The sequence below is a fragment of the Gopherus flavomarginatus genome, chromosome 24, assembly GCF_025201925.1.
Source record: "Gopherus flavomarginatus isolate rGopFla2 chromosome 24, rGopFla2.mat.asm, whole genome shotgun sequence".
In the NCBI taxonomy this organism is placed as follows: Eukaryota; Metazoa; Chordata; order Testudines; family Testudinidae; genus Gopherus; species Gopherus flavomarginatus.
Window position 1 is genome coordinate 213,925 of NC_066640.1, and position 20,055 is coordinate 233,979.

Consider the following 20,055-nt stretch of genomic DNA (forward strand, 5'->3'; position numbering starts at 1 on the left):
GAACTAGCAGCTGCCCAGCTTTTAATTGAGCTGCTTCTGGGCCATTGCCCACGCCTGTCCAAGTGCCAGTCACAGTGGCAGGCAGCAGGCGAAGGATGATGCCCCTCATACTGAACTGATGACCGGGTCTGGTTTGGGACAGAGGCTCGAAAGGAACTATGAGAAGGGCTATGCCAGTCCAGCCTCCTGGCCGGTGAGACTTGGGTGCTGAGCATTGCAGTGCACTCACACCCTAGGGGTACCTACACTGCCCACCGGATCAGAGAGCCATTGATCTATTGGGGATTGATTTATCGTCTGTAGTATAGATCTGCTAAATCGATCCCCGATCGCTCTCCCGTCGACTGCTGAGCTCCAGCACTGTGCGAGGCGGAAGCAACGTTGACAGGGGAGCCGCAGCTGTCGATCCCGCGCTGCAAGGACACAGTAAGTAATTTTAATTCGATCTAAGATACGTCGACTTCAGCTCCGCTAGTCTCATAGCTGAAGTTGTGTATCTTAGATTGATCCCCCCAGTGTAGACCAGGCCTGAGAGATGCTAGATGCTTATCTGCGGGGGCCTTGGCAAGTTGGTGTTGTGTCATCTGCTGGTTGGGAGGAGCTGTAACCCAGCACCTGCACTTGGACAGCTGAGCTCAAAGAAGAGAGATCTGCTTGTTTTTACACAGTGTGGAAAGTGGTGAGGCTCTGAGCTGAGCTGTGCTATGACAGCCTGGCTCTCAGCACACCGCTTAAGGGACATGACAGTTGGAAGGAACACGACTAGTTGGCCGTTTTTCACTCCAGGGTCAGCCCCTTGTGGAGGCGCTTCACTGGTGCCCCGGGGTTTGTGGAATGGGCCTATGCTGCTGTAGGAGCAGCAGGGCATCTCGGGTGGGGGAGGGGGGGGTATGTGCATGGGGACAAGTGCCCAGAATCACATGTAGTGTCTTGCTTTGCTTTCCAGAATCAGACAGCTGGCTGGTCTGCCCCCCCATGGCTAACCCAGAGGACCAAGGAATGGAGACACACATGCGTCCCATAGAAAAGCTCAGGGCACAGTGCTTGGCAAGAGGCTCAGCTGGCATTAAGGGGCTGGCCAGGTATGGAGACACGTCCTTTTATGGGGAAAAATCTGCTCCCAGGAAGTGTGCCAGCCCAGTGGCTTCAGGGCGGGCATTACATGAAAGCCGTGCCTTGAGCCATTGGCACAGGGTGATCACTGCCTTAGTGACTGTTAAACCTCTGATGCAGGGGTTCTCAGACTGTGGGTTGGGACCAAACGTGGGACACAGCCCCATTTTAATGGGATTGCCAAGGCTGCTGTTCAACTTGCTGGGATTCAAGGTCCAAGCCCAAGCCCCACTGCCCAGAGCTAAGGTTATATGCCCCACTGCCCAGGACAGCAGCTTTGGCCCCTCCCCTCCTCCACCTAGTGCGGTGGGGCTCAGACTTTGGTGCCACCCCCCCTTCCCCCCCGAGGTCATGTTGTAATTTTTGTTGTCAGAAAGGGGGTCACGGTGCCATGAAGTTTGAGATGCACCGCTCTAATGAATGGGAGGCCCAGGTTACTTATAGCAAGAGGAGAAAGTTAAGCCTGATCTCCTTGCTGGACAACTGACCTCTGCCTCCCACCTTCCCCCCCCCCCTCCCCTGTGCTTTCAGTTATGAAGAGACGTTTGCCATGAGCCATTATGTTTCTGCTCCATTGCATCCCAGAGGGCTGTAGGTCCTGACCTGGGGATGGGGGTAGGGGGGCAGGGACAAGGCTCTGCACCTTTTTCAATTACTGTCTGATATATAAAGAAGGCTGGAGCCAGAGCAGCCCCCTCCCAGGTGCCATTTGTGGGGATGGTAATGTGAGATGTTGCAGCCTTTTCCAGTCCATCCTGCGTTCCCCGGTACCAAGCAAAGAGTGGTGAATTCTCCTGCCAAGGAGCAGATGGTGCCTGGGAGGCAGGTTAGCAGGATTAGCCCCATTGTACTACTAGGAAACTGAGCCTGAGAGGTGATGCAACTTTTCTAGAGCACATTGTGAGTGGCAGAGCTGGGAATGGAACCCAGGAGTCCTGAGCCCACTGCATCAGCCATAAGATGCCTCTTCTATTCATCCTCTCCCTTTCCCACTCATAAGAATGGCCCTACTGGGTCAGAGCAGTAACACTGGGTCCAGCTAGCCCAGTATCCTGTCTTCCAAGAGTAGCCAGTGCCAGATGTTTCAGAGGAAATGAACAGACCAGGGCACTTAGCACATGATCCATCCCCTGTTGTCCAGTCCCAGCTTCTGGCAGTCAGAGGCTAGGGACACCCACAGCATGGGGTTGCATCCCTGACTATCTTGGTTAACATCCATAGATGGACCTACCCTCCATGAACTTATCTAGTTCTTTTTTCAGTTCAGTTACAGTTTGGGCCTTCACAACATCCCCTGGCAAAGAGTACCACAGGTTGACTGTGTTATGTGAATCAGTACTTTTGCATCCCTGACTATCTTGGTTAACATCCATAGATGGACCTACCCTCCATGAACTTATCTAGTTCTTTTTTCAGTTCAGTTACAGTTTGGGCCTTCACAACATCCCCTGGCAAAGAGTACCACAGGTTGACTGTGTTATGTGAATCAGTACTTCCTTACAACAAAACAAAACAAAACAAACCCAGCTGCTATTAATTTCATTGGAAGGCCCTGTTTTATAAAAGCAAGTGTTGCCAAAAAATTACTTTTTTAGCCATGTTAAATAAAAAAAATTGAGTAATTTTTATTTTTCAAGTTGTGCCCTGTGTATTCTCTTAAATTGCAGCAGCTCAGAGAGGAAGTTGTGGATTTAAAAAGGTATTTTCCCCTATGGCTTCTAGGTTTCAGATTTTCCAAACCCTCACTGTAATTTGTAGATGGCTGTTACATTCTACTAACCTAGCAGTACATTGATCATGTGGCTGGCTGGGTGGCATGATTCTTCTTGAGGCTCACATACTCCTTATCTCCTCTGTCTTGACTATCGTCTCGCCTCCCTACGCCCCCACCGCCACCGTTTGTCTTGACAATAGTCCCCTCCCCAGTGCCATAACTCCTCAGGCCTGGCTCCAGGGAGTGCAGCTGAAATGTGCTGCTCATGGCCAAGAAGCAGCAGTGCTGGTTCCTGAGCCCTAGCTGCCTTCCCAAGAACCCCTAGTAGCCAGGAGGAAATGAAGGTGCAGCCTTGCTCCCTAGCTGCAGCCCTACTCATGAGTAAAAGTGTGACAATCACATGCCATGAGGGAGGGAACCCCAGCCCAATATCAGAAAAGTAAAATGTTCCCTCCCAGGACCCGCCAATTTCATTAAACAAAAATGAATACTCCTCACCCCTCTCCCTGCAACCAGCCACTTTCTCCCTGACCCATCTCCCCACCCTCTGCTGCTGCCTCTGATGTCAACTCTAACGATTTTGATTTTGTTTGCAAGACTTGTGTGCATTGATGTTCTACTTAAAGCTCCAGCTCCTGATGCAAATCTCAGCTTTCTTTTAAAAGTAAATATGAGTTTATAACCATGAAATGCCAGAAAATCTGACATGAGCATGCCATAAAGGCTCAGAAAATAGAAGGCAAAAAAAATCAACCAAAATTCACTATCATAAAAATGGCTCATAATTGTTGGGGCCCAACTGCTGCAGTTTGAGCATGTGATGTTGGCACTGCACAACTCGCTCTCCTTCTCCACACTCCATGCCCTCGCTGCAGAGTTTTCCACATCATGGATGATGATAAGAGCAGGTCCTTGGACCTAGCAGAGTTTGTGAAAGGCCTGAGCTCAGCTGGCATCATGCTGGGAAGCAGGGAGGCACAGCAAATCTTCAGCCTCTGTGACAAGAACAGCAGTGGCACGATGGATTTTGATGAGTTCCTGGAAGTCCTGAGGGTAAGCTGGGACTGCAGTGGCACTGGATGGGATGGGGAGAGAACTTGCCATGTTGTGGGTTAATGACACTGCTGGCTGAACCAGGGACCCCAGCTGAAGGCAAATGTATCCTTCTTCGGGGCCACAGGAGAAGCCGAGCACTGTGTTTGCAGTGACTCTCGGTGAGTAAGAAGGGTTGCAGGCAGGGCTGAGCACCCTGCTAGCAGATGCAGTGGATGGAAGGAGGGTGTTCTTTAGGGCTTGCGGGAGGCGGTCAAGTGCTTTATTTTGGGAGCCCTGGGGCCAGTTTGTCAGCAGTGCTGAGTTCCTGTAGCTCTGTCCACAGGTGTCTTAAGATGGGCAAAGTATGGGGCAGAGATGACACTGGTTTCACAGGTCCTCCCACCCCCACAAGAGTTTTCTAGGGTTCCACATGCTGTAGGCAACAGGCAGTTTCTAGGGCAATCAACCCCTGCTGCTAAGGAGAAAATTCCACTCCCTGCTGCTCCAGTAAGGGTCACTGCCAGTCTCTGGTCAGGAGTTGTCATTGTCACAGGCACAAGGGGGCACACAACTGCGCTCTCAGACAAGCGGTGTATGTGCCCAGAAGCTGAAAGGCAACAAACTGCCCCACTAACAAAGCTTGTCTTTGCAGCCACCCATGTCAGCTGCCAGGAAGCAGATTATAGCTGATGCATTTCACAAACTGGACAAGACTGGCGCTGGCGTGGTGAGCGTGGAGGATCTCCATGGGGTGTATGACGGCAGAACTCACCCCAAGTACCAGAGCGGGGAATGGACAGAGGAGCAGGTGTTCCGAGCATTCCTGGACAGCTTTGACTCGCCCAATGACAAGGATGGGAAGGTAAGGGGATGGTAGTACCTGGCCAAGGGGCTGAGTTGTGTATGGCCTGAACTGCCTATTTCAGGAGAGGCCAAGACCCAGCTGCTCTGTAATCATTCCCTGTGCTGCTCAGCTGCAGTCAACTGGCCAGAAGCCCAGCCTCTTCCCCTGGCAACAGAGAGTTTATAATCTGATCATTCACAACGAAGCAGTAAATGGGGGGGGGGGGGGGTGGTGTCAGGCAAACCTGGTCACTCCACCCCCTCCTCCGGGCAGCTTCAGTTAGACGTGCACCCAGTGACACCCCCATTACTGTAATGCAGGAATAAGGGGGAGCAGATTTTCCCTAAATGGGGCAGTTAGTTTTATGGACAGGCTGCACCTAGAACTGACATCTATGGACAGCTCCAGCAGCTGCAGGGTGCACTACATGACACTTTACATTGTTTGTTTCTTCCTGAAGTGGTGCCTGAGGCTGAAGTAATCCAAGAGTCTGCTACACAAGCAGGATAGGGACAGCATGTTAGTTTCCAGTCAATTTTTCAGTGCTCTACAGTTCACAGGTACAATCAGATCAGCTTGAAATTTGCTATGACAGCCAAAGATCTGAAATAGTTTGAGAGATAAATTTGGGGTCATGTGGCTAGGGGTTTCTTGAGATATAGCAGGAGGGTGGGGAGGGGAAGGTGATACTTGTTCAAAGTACTCCAGAACCATGCACTGTAGGGAGATAGGCTTGAGCTGTATCATAGAATGCAACAGACATTGTGTGCTGCAAATTTGGGGCTAATCAGTCAAGAGGATTCCAGAATAAAACTTTTCTCTTTCCCAAAGACACGCATTTAACTAAAACAATACTCTAATAAACACAAGCAGACCTAATGGCCTGGCCATTGCTTTGCCGGCTTTTACATTTCTAAGGATTCCTTAAATGCCCAGAAATGAGCTGTGCTCCAACAGGGTCTGGAATAGCCTGTATGGTGTGCAGCAGGGGGTGCCTGCTCCAGAGGTTTCCCTCCCCTCATGAACCTGCTTTTGCTGTTCTGTGTTCCAGAACCAGGCACACAGCCCCTCACCCTGGTTTCAGGGGTGAGAACGAGTCTGCTCAGGCACTGAGGTTGGGAAATAGAGCTCAGCATGGGAAGAACTTAGTGAATCCCCCCTGCTCAGACACTGGATTATCAAGAGCGGTGTTGATCTGCAGCTCCGCTGACCAGGAGTTCAAGTATCCTCTGCATCACCCTTCTGCACATAGGTGCTGTGGGGTCCAGACACTAACACACATCTGCTCCTGCCATAAGGGGCACAGGGCTCCTTGTACCCCAGACTGGAGCCTCGAGCAGGCAGCTGAGGGGCTAAGTGCTGTCCAGGATTCCCTGCTTACTGCTCAGTTGTGCCTCTGTCACAATTCCCATTTCATAAAAATCAAGGAAAATTCAGAAGCGAAGGAGTTTGGTATATGGGCACTGCCTGCTCAGTCTTCCCCCAGAGCGGGCCAGGTAATGCAGCATTCAGGTGACACTCCCTCTGCTTTTGCCACCCAGCAGCAGGAGATGGGTGCTGCTGAAGCCCAGCCCAGGGCTGTAGGAATAGGCATGCACAGTGGAAGATGTGCTGGGCACAAGGAAAAGGGCAGGTTGGGTGAAGTGTGGCAATATTCTCAGTTCCTACTGCCAGTGCATTGGGGGGAGTTACAGGGCTGCAGCTGTCACCCAATGCCACATTTTGGGGTGGGCCAACCTTAGAGTTGTGAAAACAAATGTAAAAATGTCAAGACTGAGTGCAAACCAGAAATGATTTTTGGCCAGCTCTAGGCATGAGAAGTATACGTGGAAGTTCTGCTAATGGTTCTAAATTGCCCCACTGCAGAACAAAGTAATGCTAAAATCGTGATCTAATGTTACATTACCGCAGTGGTAACATTAACAGTGAAGTAGCAGTCCTACTTCTTTATTATGATTAAAGTTTTGTCTGACTAGCTGTACTCATGACATTAAAGTCATGGTTTTTTTCTCCCTGCTGCACTTTATTTCCTAAAAGTTTTCTTCCAATAGTGATTGCAATATATTCCTATGACTTAGATTTAACCTTTATTTTCCCTGACTCACTATTCAATACAGTCACTAGCAACAGCAGACTCTGGGTGCATTGCTACAGCCAGGGCAGTCCCTAGCCATTTTGGTGCCCTACACAGCTCTGCCCCCTCCCTCACCCCCGGGAGGCTGTGTGGGGCCCCAGGCCTCTGTGGAGATGGGGGGAGCTGGCATAGGGGGTAGGGGGAACCACCCCACAGCATGTGCCAGGGCACAGAATGGGTTGGGGCTGGGTCGCTCCACTTCCTGCTGCCTAGTGAGTGCAGGGTAGGCCTGACCCCGCACTCACGGGGCAGCGGGAAGTGGAGCGACTTGGCCTAGCCCACTCCTCTCTGCTCCCTTGGCTCCCAGCCTTAGGACTTGGAGGGGGGACGGATCTCACCCTATTGCAATCCTCAGGGGAGTGCGGGCAGGGCTGGGGCTTTGGGGAAGGGGTGGAGCAGGGGTTGGAGCTGCATTCTTTGTGTATGGGTAGGGATGGCCCTGGCTATAGGAACTGGCTGGTGGCCTGACGCCCTGCAGGAAACAGGCCCTCTCAAACATCTACATTTTCACTTCCTTGTGAGAGATATGTTGCTTAGGCTTCCGCCTGCTTTGTGCTTTTATCTCTGCTCCCACATCTTAGCACGAACACACAATAGTCAGAATTTATACAACTTCATCTTTATTTTACTGGTGGGGCAGATCAAAACAAAGTGACATGTGAAGGGTCCCCCAGCAAGCCACATCCCACCCTCCCAGTTGGCTAGCTTGAGCAGCACACTGAAAAAAGCAGTGTGACTGCAGCGGGGGTTAGCGCTCAGGCTAGCAGTCCAATTACAAGCCTGCCCAACCCCAGCAGATGTACGGACGGCTGGCCCAAGGCCCTAGCTTGGATCTGTCAACCTGTGCTGGGAACACACTCCCAGCTGCAGCATAGACAAACTCTGTCAGTAAAGGTAACTCCAGAAGGGACCACGCGATCATATGGTCGGAGCTGTGTACAGCACCGACCACCACCCAGGCATCCCTACACCAAGCCTAATGACCAGAATTAGACCATAGTGTCACAGCCTTCTGGAGACAAAGCTATTGTGTGCCACAGAACAGGAGGGACCAAAGTGCACCAGTGTCTGAGGGCCCCACAATGGCAGGAAACTGATAGCTTTAACCAGGTGACCTGCGCCCCCTGCTGCAGCAGGCAGAACCAAACAACTAGCCCAGATCCCTTATGAAAGAAATTAAAGTAAATAAATTGCAGTGGATCAGGCCCCTGCATGCCAACCCCCTTGGCTCCCATGGTAGCTTTCCTACAAGGACACATGGTGCTCCTTCCTGTGTTACACCAGGATGAGCAAAACAGAAGCCCCTTTCTTAATAGTGAAATGAGCCTCCAGCTCTGAGGCCTGTTCTGAGCCCCTCTCAAAGATGCCACTTTCACTCTCTAACAGGTCACAGGCGAGGAGTTCCTGAACTACTACAGTGGGGTGAGCGCATCCATTGACAGCGATGACTACTTCGTGGCTATGATGAAGAGAGCCTGGAAGCTGTAGCACATGTGGGGAATCCAGTGCAGTCCTGGAAGATGCTATATTAGAACCAGATTAGGGCAGTTTCCAAATATCCTATTCAACATTTCATAGCAAAATGCTGTTTTTCGTAGTGATCAAATCGCTTGCCACCACAAGGCCCAGCTTTGAGTTACCAGGCCTTTTCAGAGGCTGTGAAATCTTGATACTTGCCTGCAGAATAGAGAATCATAGATTAGTGTTGGAGAGACCTCAGGAGGTCATCTAGTCCAACCCCCTGCTCAAAGCAGAACCAATTCCCAACTAAATCATCCCAGCCAGGGTTGTGTCAAGCCAGGTCTTAAAAACCGCTAAGGAAAGAGATTCCACCACCTCCCCAGGGAACCCATTCCCAGTGAAATAGTTTTTCTTAATATCCAACCTCGACCTCCCCCACTGCAACTTGAGACCATTGCTCCTTGTTCTACCTGCCACCACTGAACAGCCAAGCTCCATTCTCTTTGTAACCCCCCTTCAAGTAGTTGAAGGCAGCTATCAAATCCCTCCTCCCTCTTCTCTTCTGCAGACTAAATAAACCCAGTTCCCTCAGCCTCCTAATAATTTTTGTTGCCCTCTGCTAGAGTCTCTCCAATTTTTCCACATCCCTTCTGTAATGGGGAGCCCAAAACTGGACACAATACCCCAGATGTGGCCTCTAGCTCCAGCTGGGCAAAGAACAGCTCCTTTAGTTTAGGGGCTGAACTGGAGGAAAAAATCCAGTATTTTTTCAAATTTTTGTGATTGAAATTGAAAAAAAAAATCTGGTCAACAATCCTCCCCCCTCCCCTTGAGTTTTTCATTTCAATTTGGCTGATTTGGGGTATTGTCAATCTTTGTGGTTTTGTTTTCAAATTTGGCCAATTTTAAAAAAAAAGTTTCAAAAAGAGAACCAATTTTTCAGGGTTTGTTTTTTTGGGGACAAAACTATTTGAACCAAATTCAGTTTCAGAGTCTCCAAAAATTCATTTTCTGGCAAAAATTATATATGCTAAATAAAATTTCTTCCAGCTCTACTGCAGAGTCCCTCAGCACATTCAAGGTTTAGTTAGAAGGTGGGTCACTCCCCTCTGGGGTAGAACTGGGCTCCGTTGCATAGCACCGTTGAAATGCTGATCCTGGCACACAGCCAGCTATTTTTTTTTTGCATAGCTTATCAGCTGGCCTGTAGCCTAGTGTCTGAGCCAAGGCAGAACAGACATGTCCCTGACAGACTAAATCCATGCAGCTGGTTTACATTGGAGTCTTTGCTGTATACAGTTGTGCAAACTGCCTGAAGAACCAGAAACAAATGGACTAGAGTCCACATTGACCCCCCTTCCCACCTCCCCCAGCACAGCCTGGAATTTCAACTACATAAAAACCTGAAATAAAATAATCCTTCCCTTCCCCCACCCTTTGCCTGTCTTGTCTATTTAGACTGCAGACTAGTGCAGGGACTGGCTGTTACCACATGGATGTGCAGTGCCCAGTGCAGTCAGGCCGTGACCTCAGCTGTGCCCTGTAGGTGCTATTATAATACACATAATATCACATGAAAAACTTAAGACAAAGCTTATTTTGTTTAGCCTGTTCTCTAAGGTGAGTGCTGCGGATGGAGACTGACCCTCCTACAGGAACAGGCAAGCAGGGGCAATTTCCCCTCATTTTCATCAGGTGATACAGAAGCCCAGTGCAGGGAAATCACATTCGCAGACTGACCGCGTTGCTGTTCAGACCTAATGCAAAGCGCAGCATACATACAGGAAGCCATATGGCCTGTACCATATGCTTTACTGGACCTACAAAACCCAGAAACTATTGTGTTCTTGAGCATCATCCCGTCACCTTACCCATTAACTCACTTGGTGCGCGCATGCACGCGCACACACACACGAAGCATATACATTGTGTTGGCAATACTACCTGCAATGTATGTACTCCAGACATTTAAGCTTTAGTCTAGTAGTTCTATAGCCCAAATGGGCCTGTACCTTTGTTATAATGCTGTACACTTATGCCACGTATTCTCTAACCTCTTACATCAGATGGAATAATTTTGGCTTGTGTAAATAGGAAAACTGACAGCATCAGGACATACAATTATTTCCTCATGACAACAGGAAAGAAGCTGCCCACACAAACCTAGGAAGTGCCTTCATCCCTCTTACTACCTGGAATGCATGTGTTCAGAACACACAATAAAGGCGGACACCATGGTACCAGAAACAAAGACAGAAAGTTGATTAATTAAATTCAGTTCTAAATGACATATGCTTGTTTTACCAGAAGCTACAGTGGTTCTAGAGGTGTAACTTTGGGGAGCACACCTACATAATGTGAATGTAACACTGTTGCACAGGACTGCTCTTCGGAGACTGGTATAATATAGGACCTTTTTCCTGCACCATATTAATAAACCTGACAGAGATAGGTTATTTGGTCTCGAGTATATTTCATAACTAAATAAGGAACAGAAGTGTGCTCAAGCAATTGACTATATGATTTATCAACAAGGAGAAAGGTACATGTTGTCCCAGCACTGTTTGATGGATGGGGGGATACTAAAGCAATGACAGACTGGCTGGTTTGCTGGAAGGGGAGCCAGGTGGAAGTTTTCTATCTAAGCTGGGTTCCCACCCCTTCTTCACAAAAACATTTTTTTTGGAGGGGAGGAATAAACCTATTTTGCTATATTTTTCCAGCAGCCTCAATAAGAAAGACTCATTCTCTGAGCATGACTGAAGGCCTGTACAAACACTGGGAATCTGTCCCATTTCAGGGTAACCACACCCTCTTCTCTCACTTGGGTGAGCAGCACTAACCCGCCAGTGTCCACAGAAGGGGAATATTTTGCTGACTTTTTCTGAGATTCATGAAATTAGTTGGCCGCTAACCCACAGATCTGGATGGCCATTTCTCCCCCTCTTCCGTAGTGGGATTATATAGAACCCCTGAGGGTTATGTAGGCTTTTAACAAAAATTAGTCTTACACCAACTTGCTAGGGGTTGTACAGATGGGGAAACAAAGTGCCAGACTTACCAAAGGTCACCTACTGATTCAGTGCTAGAACCAAGAACAAACCCAAGGATTAAATCCCCCTTCCCTCATCAAAGAGTCAATATTCCAATTCTATGGATGTTTAGAGTAATTCTAATTTAACAGTGAAATAATCAGTAAAAATTATAGTGAGACAGATAACCTCCAGAGAAGGAATCTTAAAAATGGAAAAAAACCCTGCCCTTTGGGCACTCTTTCAAAGAGGTGTTTATGGTCTCTTACTACCAATTTAAAAAATATTCCTATGCCTATTTTCTTAAATGATAAAGGGCTATTAGGACCATGCTTTACCAGTCCAACAAGGACTGTTTGGAACAGTCATAAGAATGGCCATACCGGGTCAGACCAAAGGTCCATCTAGCCCAGTATCCTGTCCTCTGACAGTGGCCACTGCCAGGTGCCCCAAAGGGAATGAACAGAACAGGTAAGCATCAATCATCATGCGTCCGATGAAGTGGGTATTCACCATGAAAGCTCATGCTCCAATACATCTGTTACTCTATAAGCTGCCACAGGACTCTTTGCTGCTTTTACAGATCCAGACTAACACGGCTACCCCTCTGATACTTGGTAATCATCAAGTGATCCATCCCTTGTTGCCCATTCCCAGCTTCTGGTGAACAGAGGTTAGGGACACCATCCCTGCCCATCCTGGCTAATAGCCATTGATGGACATATCCTCCATGAACTTATCTAGTTCTTTTTTTAACCCAGTCAAGAGTCCTCTAGTTTATTTTATCATGCTGAAAATAGATCTGACATTTTTGCTGTTCAGCTAGGTACCCAATGATTTAATAGAAAAATGCTGACTCTTCAAACGTCCCTTAAAAAGCTAAATATCACTGAAGTCTTATGCACAGGCTACATTTAGTTTTTATTACTAATGATTAAAAGCCATTTTTGCCATTATTCTTCTTAACTGAAAGTTTCACTTTTATTTCATGAAGAGCTGCCATCTTTCAAAAGGACCATCTCTAACTGTTCTCAATGGGGCTGCTAAAGGTAGCCTGTGGCCTCAAAGATGTCCATTACCTTCATCCACTTCCATCCCTGCTTCTGACAGCAAAGTGGATTACTATCTTCCCCGAGGGCAGCATGGCTTCATTTATTTGGAAATAACAGTTATTCTGAAAGAGGGCAAATTTACTAAGAATAATCTTCAAACACTTAAAATGACAGATAAGCTTTCAGTTACGAAAATGCCATTAATCCTAAATACTTCTTAAAAAAAAAACCCCAAACCAGAAAACTTGTTTCATCAGATCTAGAGGTTAAGAGGTAGATGAAAATTAGGGTATACATTGTCTGCTTTATGCTGCTTTGGGGAATGAAAAGTCACTACAAGCCCATCTTAACTGGCCAGTGCATCCTGGTTGCTTTGTGCTACTCAGCATACTAGTGAATCTAGACCTCTAAATTTAAAATGAAAAAGTTATTTAAGGCTGATATTACGTGTTTTCAAATCACTTGAAATATCACATAGTAACATTCTCTTTTGGGTTCTTGTTTACTATGTAAGTGTGAAAATTTTAATTAAAAAAAAAAGAATTCCTAGCCTAAGACTCTTGTCAGATGGAGTTGAAGTTGAAAGTAAAGTTAAACTAAAAAGAAATCTAAGCAGGTTAAGGTACTGAAAAGGAAGTGTATCAAAAGTGTATCATTATTGGATGGTGTCACTACAGGGCAGAGTTATGGTTGTTCAATGCACTAACCATGCATTTCCATACCATGTCATGTTTGGCTTGTAAGTGTACCCTTAACTCTGAATTTCCTGGTTTTACAAAGCTTGGTTGGGTCATAATTACAATATCCCTGTAACATTCTCCCCTATATTACAGATATGTATTCTCAAATTTAACTCCATCTTAATGTATTTTTGGTCTAGAAAAATACATACACTGTGGTTTGGAAAATTTATGGCCAGGTTACTTGGCAGCCCCAAACAACTCACCTTAGTAAATGCTGATAAAACACTATCACCAACACACACAATAATACAGCTAAAGATCACAGCAACAAAGATACAGGAAACAAAAAGCCTTTTGCATTTCCTTCTTTCCAACACAGAACACACACCGGGCTTGGGTTATTGATTTTTTGTTTTTGTTAAAAGTTTTAATGTAATTCCCAAATACAATTGATATGACAATCTTACATAAATCTTTCAAAACACATGGGCATTATCTGGTTTTACTTGTCACTAGTTTACTAAGGCTTAAAGCAGAAAGTGTAATAACGTTTAGATCTGGCCTAACTACATCTTTCTGGACAGGGCTTGAAATTAACTTCTGGCCAATTCTGTGAATGGTTTATAGAGCATAATATTTTGGACTAAGATGAAATATTTAATTGTTATTATACTATAAACATATATGCAAGGCTTCTAGCTGAAACCCAAGTTTTACCAGTAAACAGCTGCCAGATTTAAAGAAAACTCTGTAGGTAACTGTTTAATACTACTGCACCCCATGAATAAAAGCATGCTTATTCCATTCTCCTGGATGTTAATACATTTGTCAATGTAACACTATTGTGAAATGCCCGAAAGTGAGGCCCTGCACACACACCCCTCCAAAAAGAGTGGAGTTTGGAAGCAGGAAATAACATCTAATATTCCACAGTTAGGCCCTGCAATAAAGACACTTTATTAACTTCGGTAATAATCTTTATGCTGGAAATCAGAAGCTTTACTTTGAAAGTTTATTTTAAGAGAGTATTTTAAATTCATTTGAATATCCATGTAGAAAAGGTCCAAAAGAAATGCAGATCACTTAATGCAAACCAAAGAATTCCCAAAAGTGTGTAGGGGCAGATAAATACTAGCGGAGGATTAAAAATCTGCCAGATTTCTACTAGTGAGGAGCATGAAAAGAGAGTGTCAATCGGCTTGTGCATGGCAAACGATACAACTCCCTCTATGGAGAAATAACAATACCCACAGAGCATGAGCAGACAATCCAGAGAGGTCACAAATGTAGTGGCACAGCTAATCCCAAGCCCTTTCCACCCCAGAAAGAGTAACATCAGGAGCTCCTTCAATGGGCTAAGTGAGGAAAACAAGCAACTAAAACCCTTGGCAACAGTTAGCTACTGACAACAGGAAAAATACAAAGAGAACAAGCTAAATACACTTTGGACTCCTGACTATAAAAGGTGTGGGTTTTCATTAATATAAAAGCTAGAAGGGCTGCTTAATCAATCTGAATGGTTTCCCCAGCTGCTTTTGTGCTACAAGAACTCTTGGGTTTCCATTTTCAAGGTTTCCTGCACTAAATATTTCTTCTTCCTCTTTCTTTTTTTTTTGAAGATGCATTTTAGTTCTCCCCAATATAAATGCAAAAATGTCTACAGAGTATGCAATTATAAGAGAAAATAAAATAAAATGGGGCTATTTATAGGAAAGTGGGCTACACACTTTTCTTCGCTGGCTATGTATTCCATCTTTCCTGGACAGGAATGAGATGTATCAATTCGTTACTAAAACACAGTCACTGTGAGTTTGATGCAAGAGGCTGAAAGGTTAGAAAATGACAAAAGCAAAATGAACTGTGGTTACACAAGGAACCCTTCAAAATTACACAGAAAAATACTTTTTTGCCTTTATTTGGCAAAACAGGATTCATCATTCTTCAGCACAAGTTAATCAAAGCTAGCAAGAATCTTCACACTGAAAAACCTAAGGAGGCAAGAAAGGGAAAGGGAGGTTTAGAAAATGATTTGCTCATTAAGGCCCCCAGTTCAGCAAGTGCTCAAACATTTGCGCTAATTTTAGGCATAAGAGTAATTCCCTTGATGTGAATGCGATTGCTCATGTGCTTAAAGTTAGGCACAATGCTTAAGATCTTTGCTGAACTGAGACTCAAGTTACTGAGGGTATGTTTACCCTGCAAATAAAACCTGCAGCTGGCCTCTGCCAGCTGACTTGGGCTCCCAAGGCTCGGGCTGGGGGGTTACGTCACTGCAGTGTAGAGTCGCCAGGCTTGGGCTGGAGCTTGAGTCCTGGGACCCTGCGAGTTGGGAGAGTCACAGAGCTCGTGCTGCAGCCCGACTCCAGACGTCTATACTGCAATGACACAGCCCACCAGCCCGAGCCCCGGGAGCTCCCATCAGCTAGCAGGGGCCAGTGCAGGTGTCTAACTGCAATGTAGACAACTTTAATGAGAACAGCTGTTTTGTATATAGATCAGTTGTAATGGCTTACCCAACTCACCAGTGAGCCCACCTCATTCTTCCCAAGGCAGACAGCTGTGTTTCAGCTGTTCTGAAGGTGTGTGATCTATTCGCCATCTTTAAGCTCTAATCACAGCCACAAGAACATAAGTTTACTATGAAAAATTGTATGCAACACCTATTATTTATAGTGGCTTAGCTCTCCCTTAAATAGTAACAGAAAAGAACAGTACAAAACAATAGTTTCACTTTCTCAACACACAAGAGCATCTTATTCAGATCTAAAATAAAAAAAGTATCAGCACAATATAAACCCCCAAATAATAATATTGGAAGTGGGAGGGAAGAAGAAAAGGGTTAGCAAAATGTCCAGTGAATTTTAAAGTTTCTTATTAACTCAGTACAAGGCTTTCCTGTCAAGACACCTTTTTTTGTAACCTCCGTGTACAGACTGACCGACAAAGGACAATGGTATCCACAAATTACATTGGGATTAAGATAAAAAAAAATGCTGCCTTCTCTGCAATCCAAAGAGAACGAAGCCAGAAGGGTAATCAGTGAGTGCACGAACAGAGAAGAGCACAGTTTCTCTGCAGGCAGCAGGAACTGAAAAGGGAGAAGCAAGGGTTAAGGAACTAGAATTCAAGTTGGAACCGTGCTGGAAAGTTCTATCTCAGAGGCCTGCAAAACATGAGCTACTGAAGAAACAGTCAAAAGGTCCCAATGAAAAGCTGTGACAAGTCATAATGTGCCATTTCAATTACAAGGAAAAGGGGAAATGTTATTTTTCTGCTCATCAATATGATGAGCTTTCATGTCCCAAACCACATTCAGGCAGTTTCCAAGTCTGCTTTTTTGTGGAATCTACTGATCCAGGCCAAAAAACCCAAACAAACAGAACAGGGATGCACAGTTCCTAAGTCCTGGAGCCTTCAGCACTGCCTGGAACAATCGCTGGCCTGGGGTATCCACAGAGGTGCCTGCAAGATGGTGTTTGCAGCAGCCCTGCAGGCAGATGGGCTCACAGCTGCTATGTGCTGCTAATATTTTGCCCATCTCCTTCATCATTAGGACCTGAAACAAAAATAGAGCATGGTTACAAGAAATATTTATTTTATTTGTATAACTTACTTTGCTATTTTCTGATGCAAACTATGGAATGAAGATCCCAGCTGGCTATCGGTGCTCCGTGCCTCTCTCGCCAGCCTATAAACTAGACCAGTGTTTCTCAATGACTAGTCTGTGGACTGGCACCAGTCCCTGAGATTTCCCTGACACAGTTTATGAAGCCAGCAAGCCTCCTTGGTATCATAAAGGTTGAGAAACACGGACCTAGAGTACCCAGCTCTTAGAAGCTTATGGGGGAGTCTCAATCTTAGGATTTCAAGGTGAGAGACAAGGGTCAAAAATCTCTGCTTCTCCCATTCCCTCATTTCCCAGATCAAGCCCCCACACCCAGTCCCTGCAAAATTACACATATCGCACCTGTTCTTGCTGGGCCACCCAGAAGCACCAAAAGAGAAGCTTCCCTCACCCTAGTTTGCTTATGAGAACATCACGTGGGACTGTATCAAAAGCCTTAGTAAAATTGAGATGTATCAGGTCTACTGCTTCCCTCCATCCACTAGGGCAATAACCCTATCAAAGAAGGAAATTAGGTTTGTTCGGCACGATTTGTTCTTGACATCTCCATGCCAGCTATTCCCTTATAATTCCATTATCCTCTAGGTGCTTACACATTGATTGTTTAATAATTTCTTACAGTATCTTTACAGACAGCAAAGTTAGGCTGACTAATCTAATTCCCCAGGTCCTCTTTGATCCTCTTTTTAAACATGGGTACTATGTTTACTCTTCACCTGTCCTCCATGAATTCTTCTTGAATTCTAATGATTCTGAGATTGTTTCAGCTAATGCTCGGTGTGTCTTAGCTTTTTGTGCCTTAGCCTTTCCAATTTTGTCGCTATATGCTTGTGGTGTTTTTTTTTTTTTTTAACTCCTCTTGACAATTTGTCCATATTTCCACGTTTTTATAGAATTTCCTTTTGATTTTGGGGTCATTAAAGAGCTCCTGATAGAGCCATATTGGCCTCTTCCTATATTTCCTTTGCATCGCAATAATTAGAAGTTTTGCCTTTAATATTGTCTCCTTTAGAGACTGCCAGTTCTCCTGAATGCCTTTATATCTAAGGTTTTCTTCCTTTGGGACTGCATCCTACCAGTTCTCTTAGGTTGTCAAAGTCTGCATTTTTTAAAGTCAGTTGTCCTTATTCTGTTATCACTCCTTCCTTTTCTTAGAATTATGCAATCTATCATTTCGTGATCACTTCCACTCAAATTGCCTTCCACCTTCAGATTCGCAACCAATTCCTCCCTATTGGTCAGAATTGAGACTAAAATGTTTTTCCCCCTCGTTACTTCCTCCACTTTCTGAAACGAAACATTGTCCCTGATACATTCTAAGAACTTTTGGACATTTTGCGTTTTGCTGAATTAACTACATCCGTTGAAAAAGTAAAGTCCCCCATTACTACCAGGTCCTGTGTTTTGGCTATTTCTGTTATTTGTTTTAGAAATGTTTCACTCACTTCCTCCTCCTGATTTGGTGGTCTACAGTAGACCCCAACCTTGATGTCATCCTATTTCCCTCCCAGTTTTATATTTACTCAACCTTTCAACTGTATGCCTCACACCTCCTTTTGGATCTCCGGATAAGTGTGTGGTGTGTATATTTATTCTTGATGTACAATGCAATCCACCTCTTCCCTTTTTTCCCAGCTTTCCTGAAGAATCATAGAATCATAGAACTGGGAGGGACCTCGAGAGATCATCTAGTCCAGTTCCTTGCACTCAAGGCAGGACTAAGTATTATCTAGACCATTCCTGACAGGTGTTTGTCTTAACCTGCTCTTAAAAACCTCCAATGATGGAGATTCCACAAGCCCCCTTGGCAATTTATTCCAGTGCTTAACCACTCTGACAGTTAGGAAGTTTCTCCTAATGTCTAACCTAAACCACCTCCCTGCTGCAATTTAAGACCATAGCTTCTTGTCCTATCCTCAGAGGTTAAGAAGAACAATTTTTCTCCCTTCTCCTTGTAACAACCTTTTATGTACTTGAAAACAGTGATGTCCCCTCTCAGTCTTCTCTTCTGCAAACTAAACAAACCCAATTTTTTCGATATTCCCTCACAGGTCATGTTTTCTAGGCCTTTAATCATTTTTGTTGCTCTTCTTTGGACTTTCTCCAATATGTCCACATCTTTCCTAAAATGTGGTGCCCAGAACCAGAAACAATACTCCCTCCAGTGAGGCTTAATCAGCACGGAGTAGAGCGGAAGAATTACTCGTGTCCTGCTCACAACACTCCTGCTAATACATCCCAGAATGTTTGCTTTTTTTGCAACAGCGTTACACTGTTGACTCATGTTTAGTTTGTGATCCACTGTGACCCCCAAATCTCTTTCCGCAGTACACCTTTCTTGGCAGTCATTTCCCACTTTGTGTGTGTTCCTAACTGGAGTACTTTGCATTTGTCCTTATTGAATTTCATCCAATTTACTTCAGATCATTTCTTCAGTTTGTACAGACCATTTTGAATTTTAATCCTATCTTCCAAAGCACTTGCAATCCTTCCCCACCTTGGTATCGCCTGCAAACTTTATAAGCATACTCTCTATGCCATTATCTAAATCACTGATGAAGATATTGAACAGAACCGGATCCAGAACTGATCCCTGTGGGACCCCACTCATTATGCCCTTCCAGCATGACTGTGAATCACTGATGATTACTCTCTGGGAACGATTTTCCAACCAGTTATGTACCCACCTTATAGTAGCTCCATCTAGGTTGCATTTCCCTAGTTTGTTTATAAGAAGGTCATGCGAGACAGTATCAAACGCCTTACTAAAGGCAATATATACCACATCTACTGCTTCCCCTGTAAGCTATTCCCCTGTATACCAATGTCAGTCATGAGATTTATCCAACCAAATCTCTGTGATGCCAATTAATTCATAATTTAGCTTATATTCTAATGGCTGCCAATTCTTCCTTTTTGTTCCCCATACTCATTGCATTTGTGTATAGACATCTAAAACGTTGAGCCTTGCATTCTGCCAGCACAGAGCTGCTGCTCCAAACCCAGCCTCTGCTGCAAATCATCCTTGCTATTTTCTACCATGAGACCAGCTGCAGGACTCGCAGCAGCAAAAGGAAGGGAGGTTTCCAGCTATAGGAAGACAGAACATAGCTAGCTCCCATCAAGGAGTCCTGAAATGGCCCCTCCTCTTGTTGCTCCCCACCCTTTAGTCTCCCTACCCCCATCTCCTCTGACTTCTGCCTATTTCCCAATACAGCCACACTCCCAGCTGCCCCACAGTCCCATTACCCACTTCTCTGTATTTTTCTGTTTCCTGACTGGTCCTCACAAGGTGACTAAAGGGCCACCATTTTCCCTAAGGTCAGCCTGGATTCAGCCCACTGGAAACAATGGGAGGTGGT

At 45.4% G+C, this 20,055-nt stretch overlaps 2 protein-coding genes across 5 annotated transcripts in view; one reads left to right on the forward strand and one right to left on the reverse strand.

Moving 5' to 3' along the window:
- The first annotated feature begins 348 nt into the window (after positions 1 to 348).
- On the forward strand, positions 349 to 8,328 carry CAPS (calcyphosine). The gene is made up of 5 exons (XM_050933835.1): positions 349 to 426; positions 947 to 1,082; positions 3,703 to 3,880; positions 4,515 to 4,724; positions 8,227 to 8,328. Exons 2-5 carry the CDS (start codon positions 976 to 978, stop codon positions 8,326 to 8,328), a joined length of 597 nt encoding a protein of 198 aa, XP_050789792.1. The 5' UTR covers positions 349 to 426; positions 947 to 975.
- Positions 8,329 to 14,045: 5,717 nt separating this feature from the next.
- RANBP3 (RAN binding protein 3) overlaps positions 14,046 to 20,055 on the reverse strand; it is a 232,275-nt gene continuing 226,265 nt past the window's right edge. For all 4 annotated transcript variants that reach the window (XM_050933753.1, XM_050933755.1, XM_050933752.1 and 1 more), the window contains one exon: positions 14,046 to 16,624. In XM_050933753.1, the coding sequence (XP_050789710.1) occupies positions 16,581 to 16,624 (44 nt within the window). In that variant the 3' untranslated portion in view covers positions 14,046 to 16,580. The remainder of the gene's footprint in view (positions 16,625 to 20,055) is intronic.

What these genes read in the sequence shown, in the direction of transcription:
- CAPS (XM_050933835.1), top strand. Translation starts at nt 976, where the DNA reads ATGGCTAACCCAGAGGACCAAGGAATGGAGACACACATGCGTCCCATA. An exon ending in GGCATTAAGGGGCTGGCCAG is followed by an intron (nt 1,083 to 3,702) that starts GTATGGAGACAC and finishes CCCTCGCTGCAG; the next exon opens with AGTTTTCCACATCATGGATG. An exon ending in CCAATGACAAGGATGGGAAG is followed by an intron (nt 4,725 to 8,226) that starts GTAAGGGGATGG and finishes ACTCTCTAACAG; the next exon opens with GTCACAGGCGAGGAGTTCCT.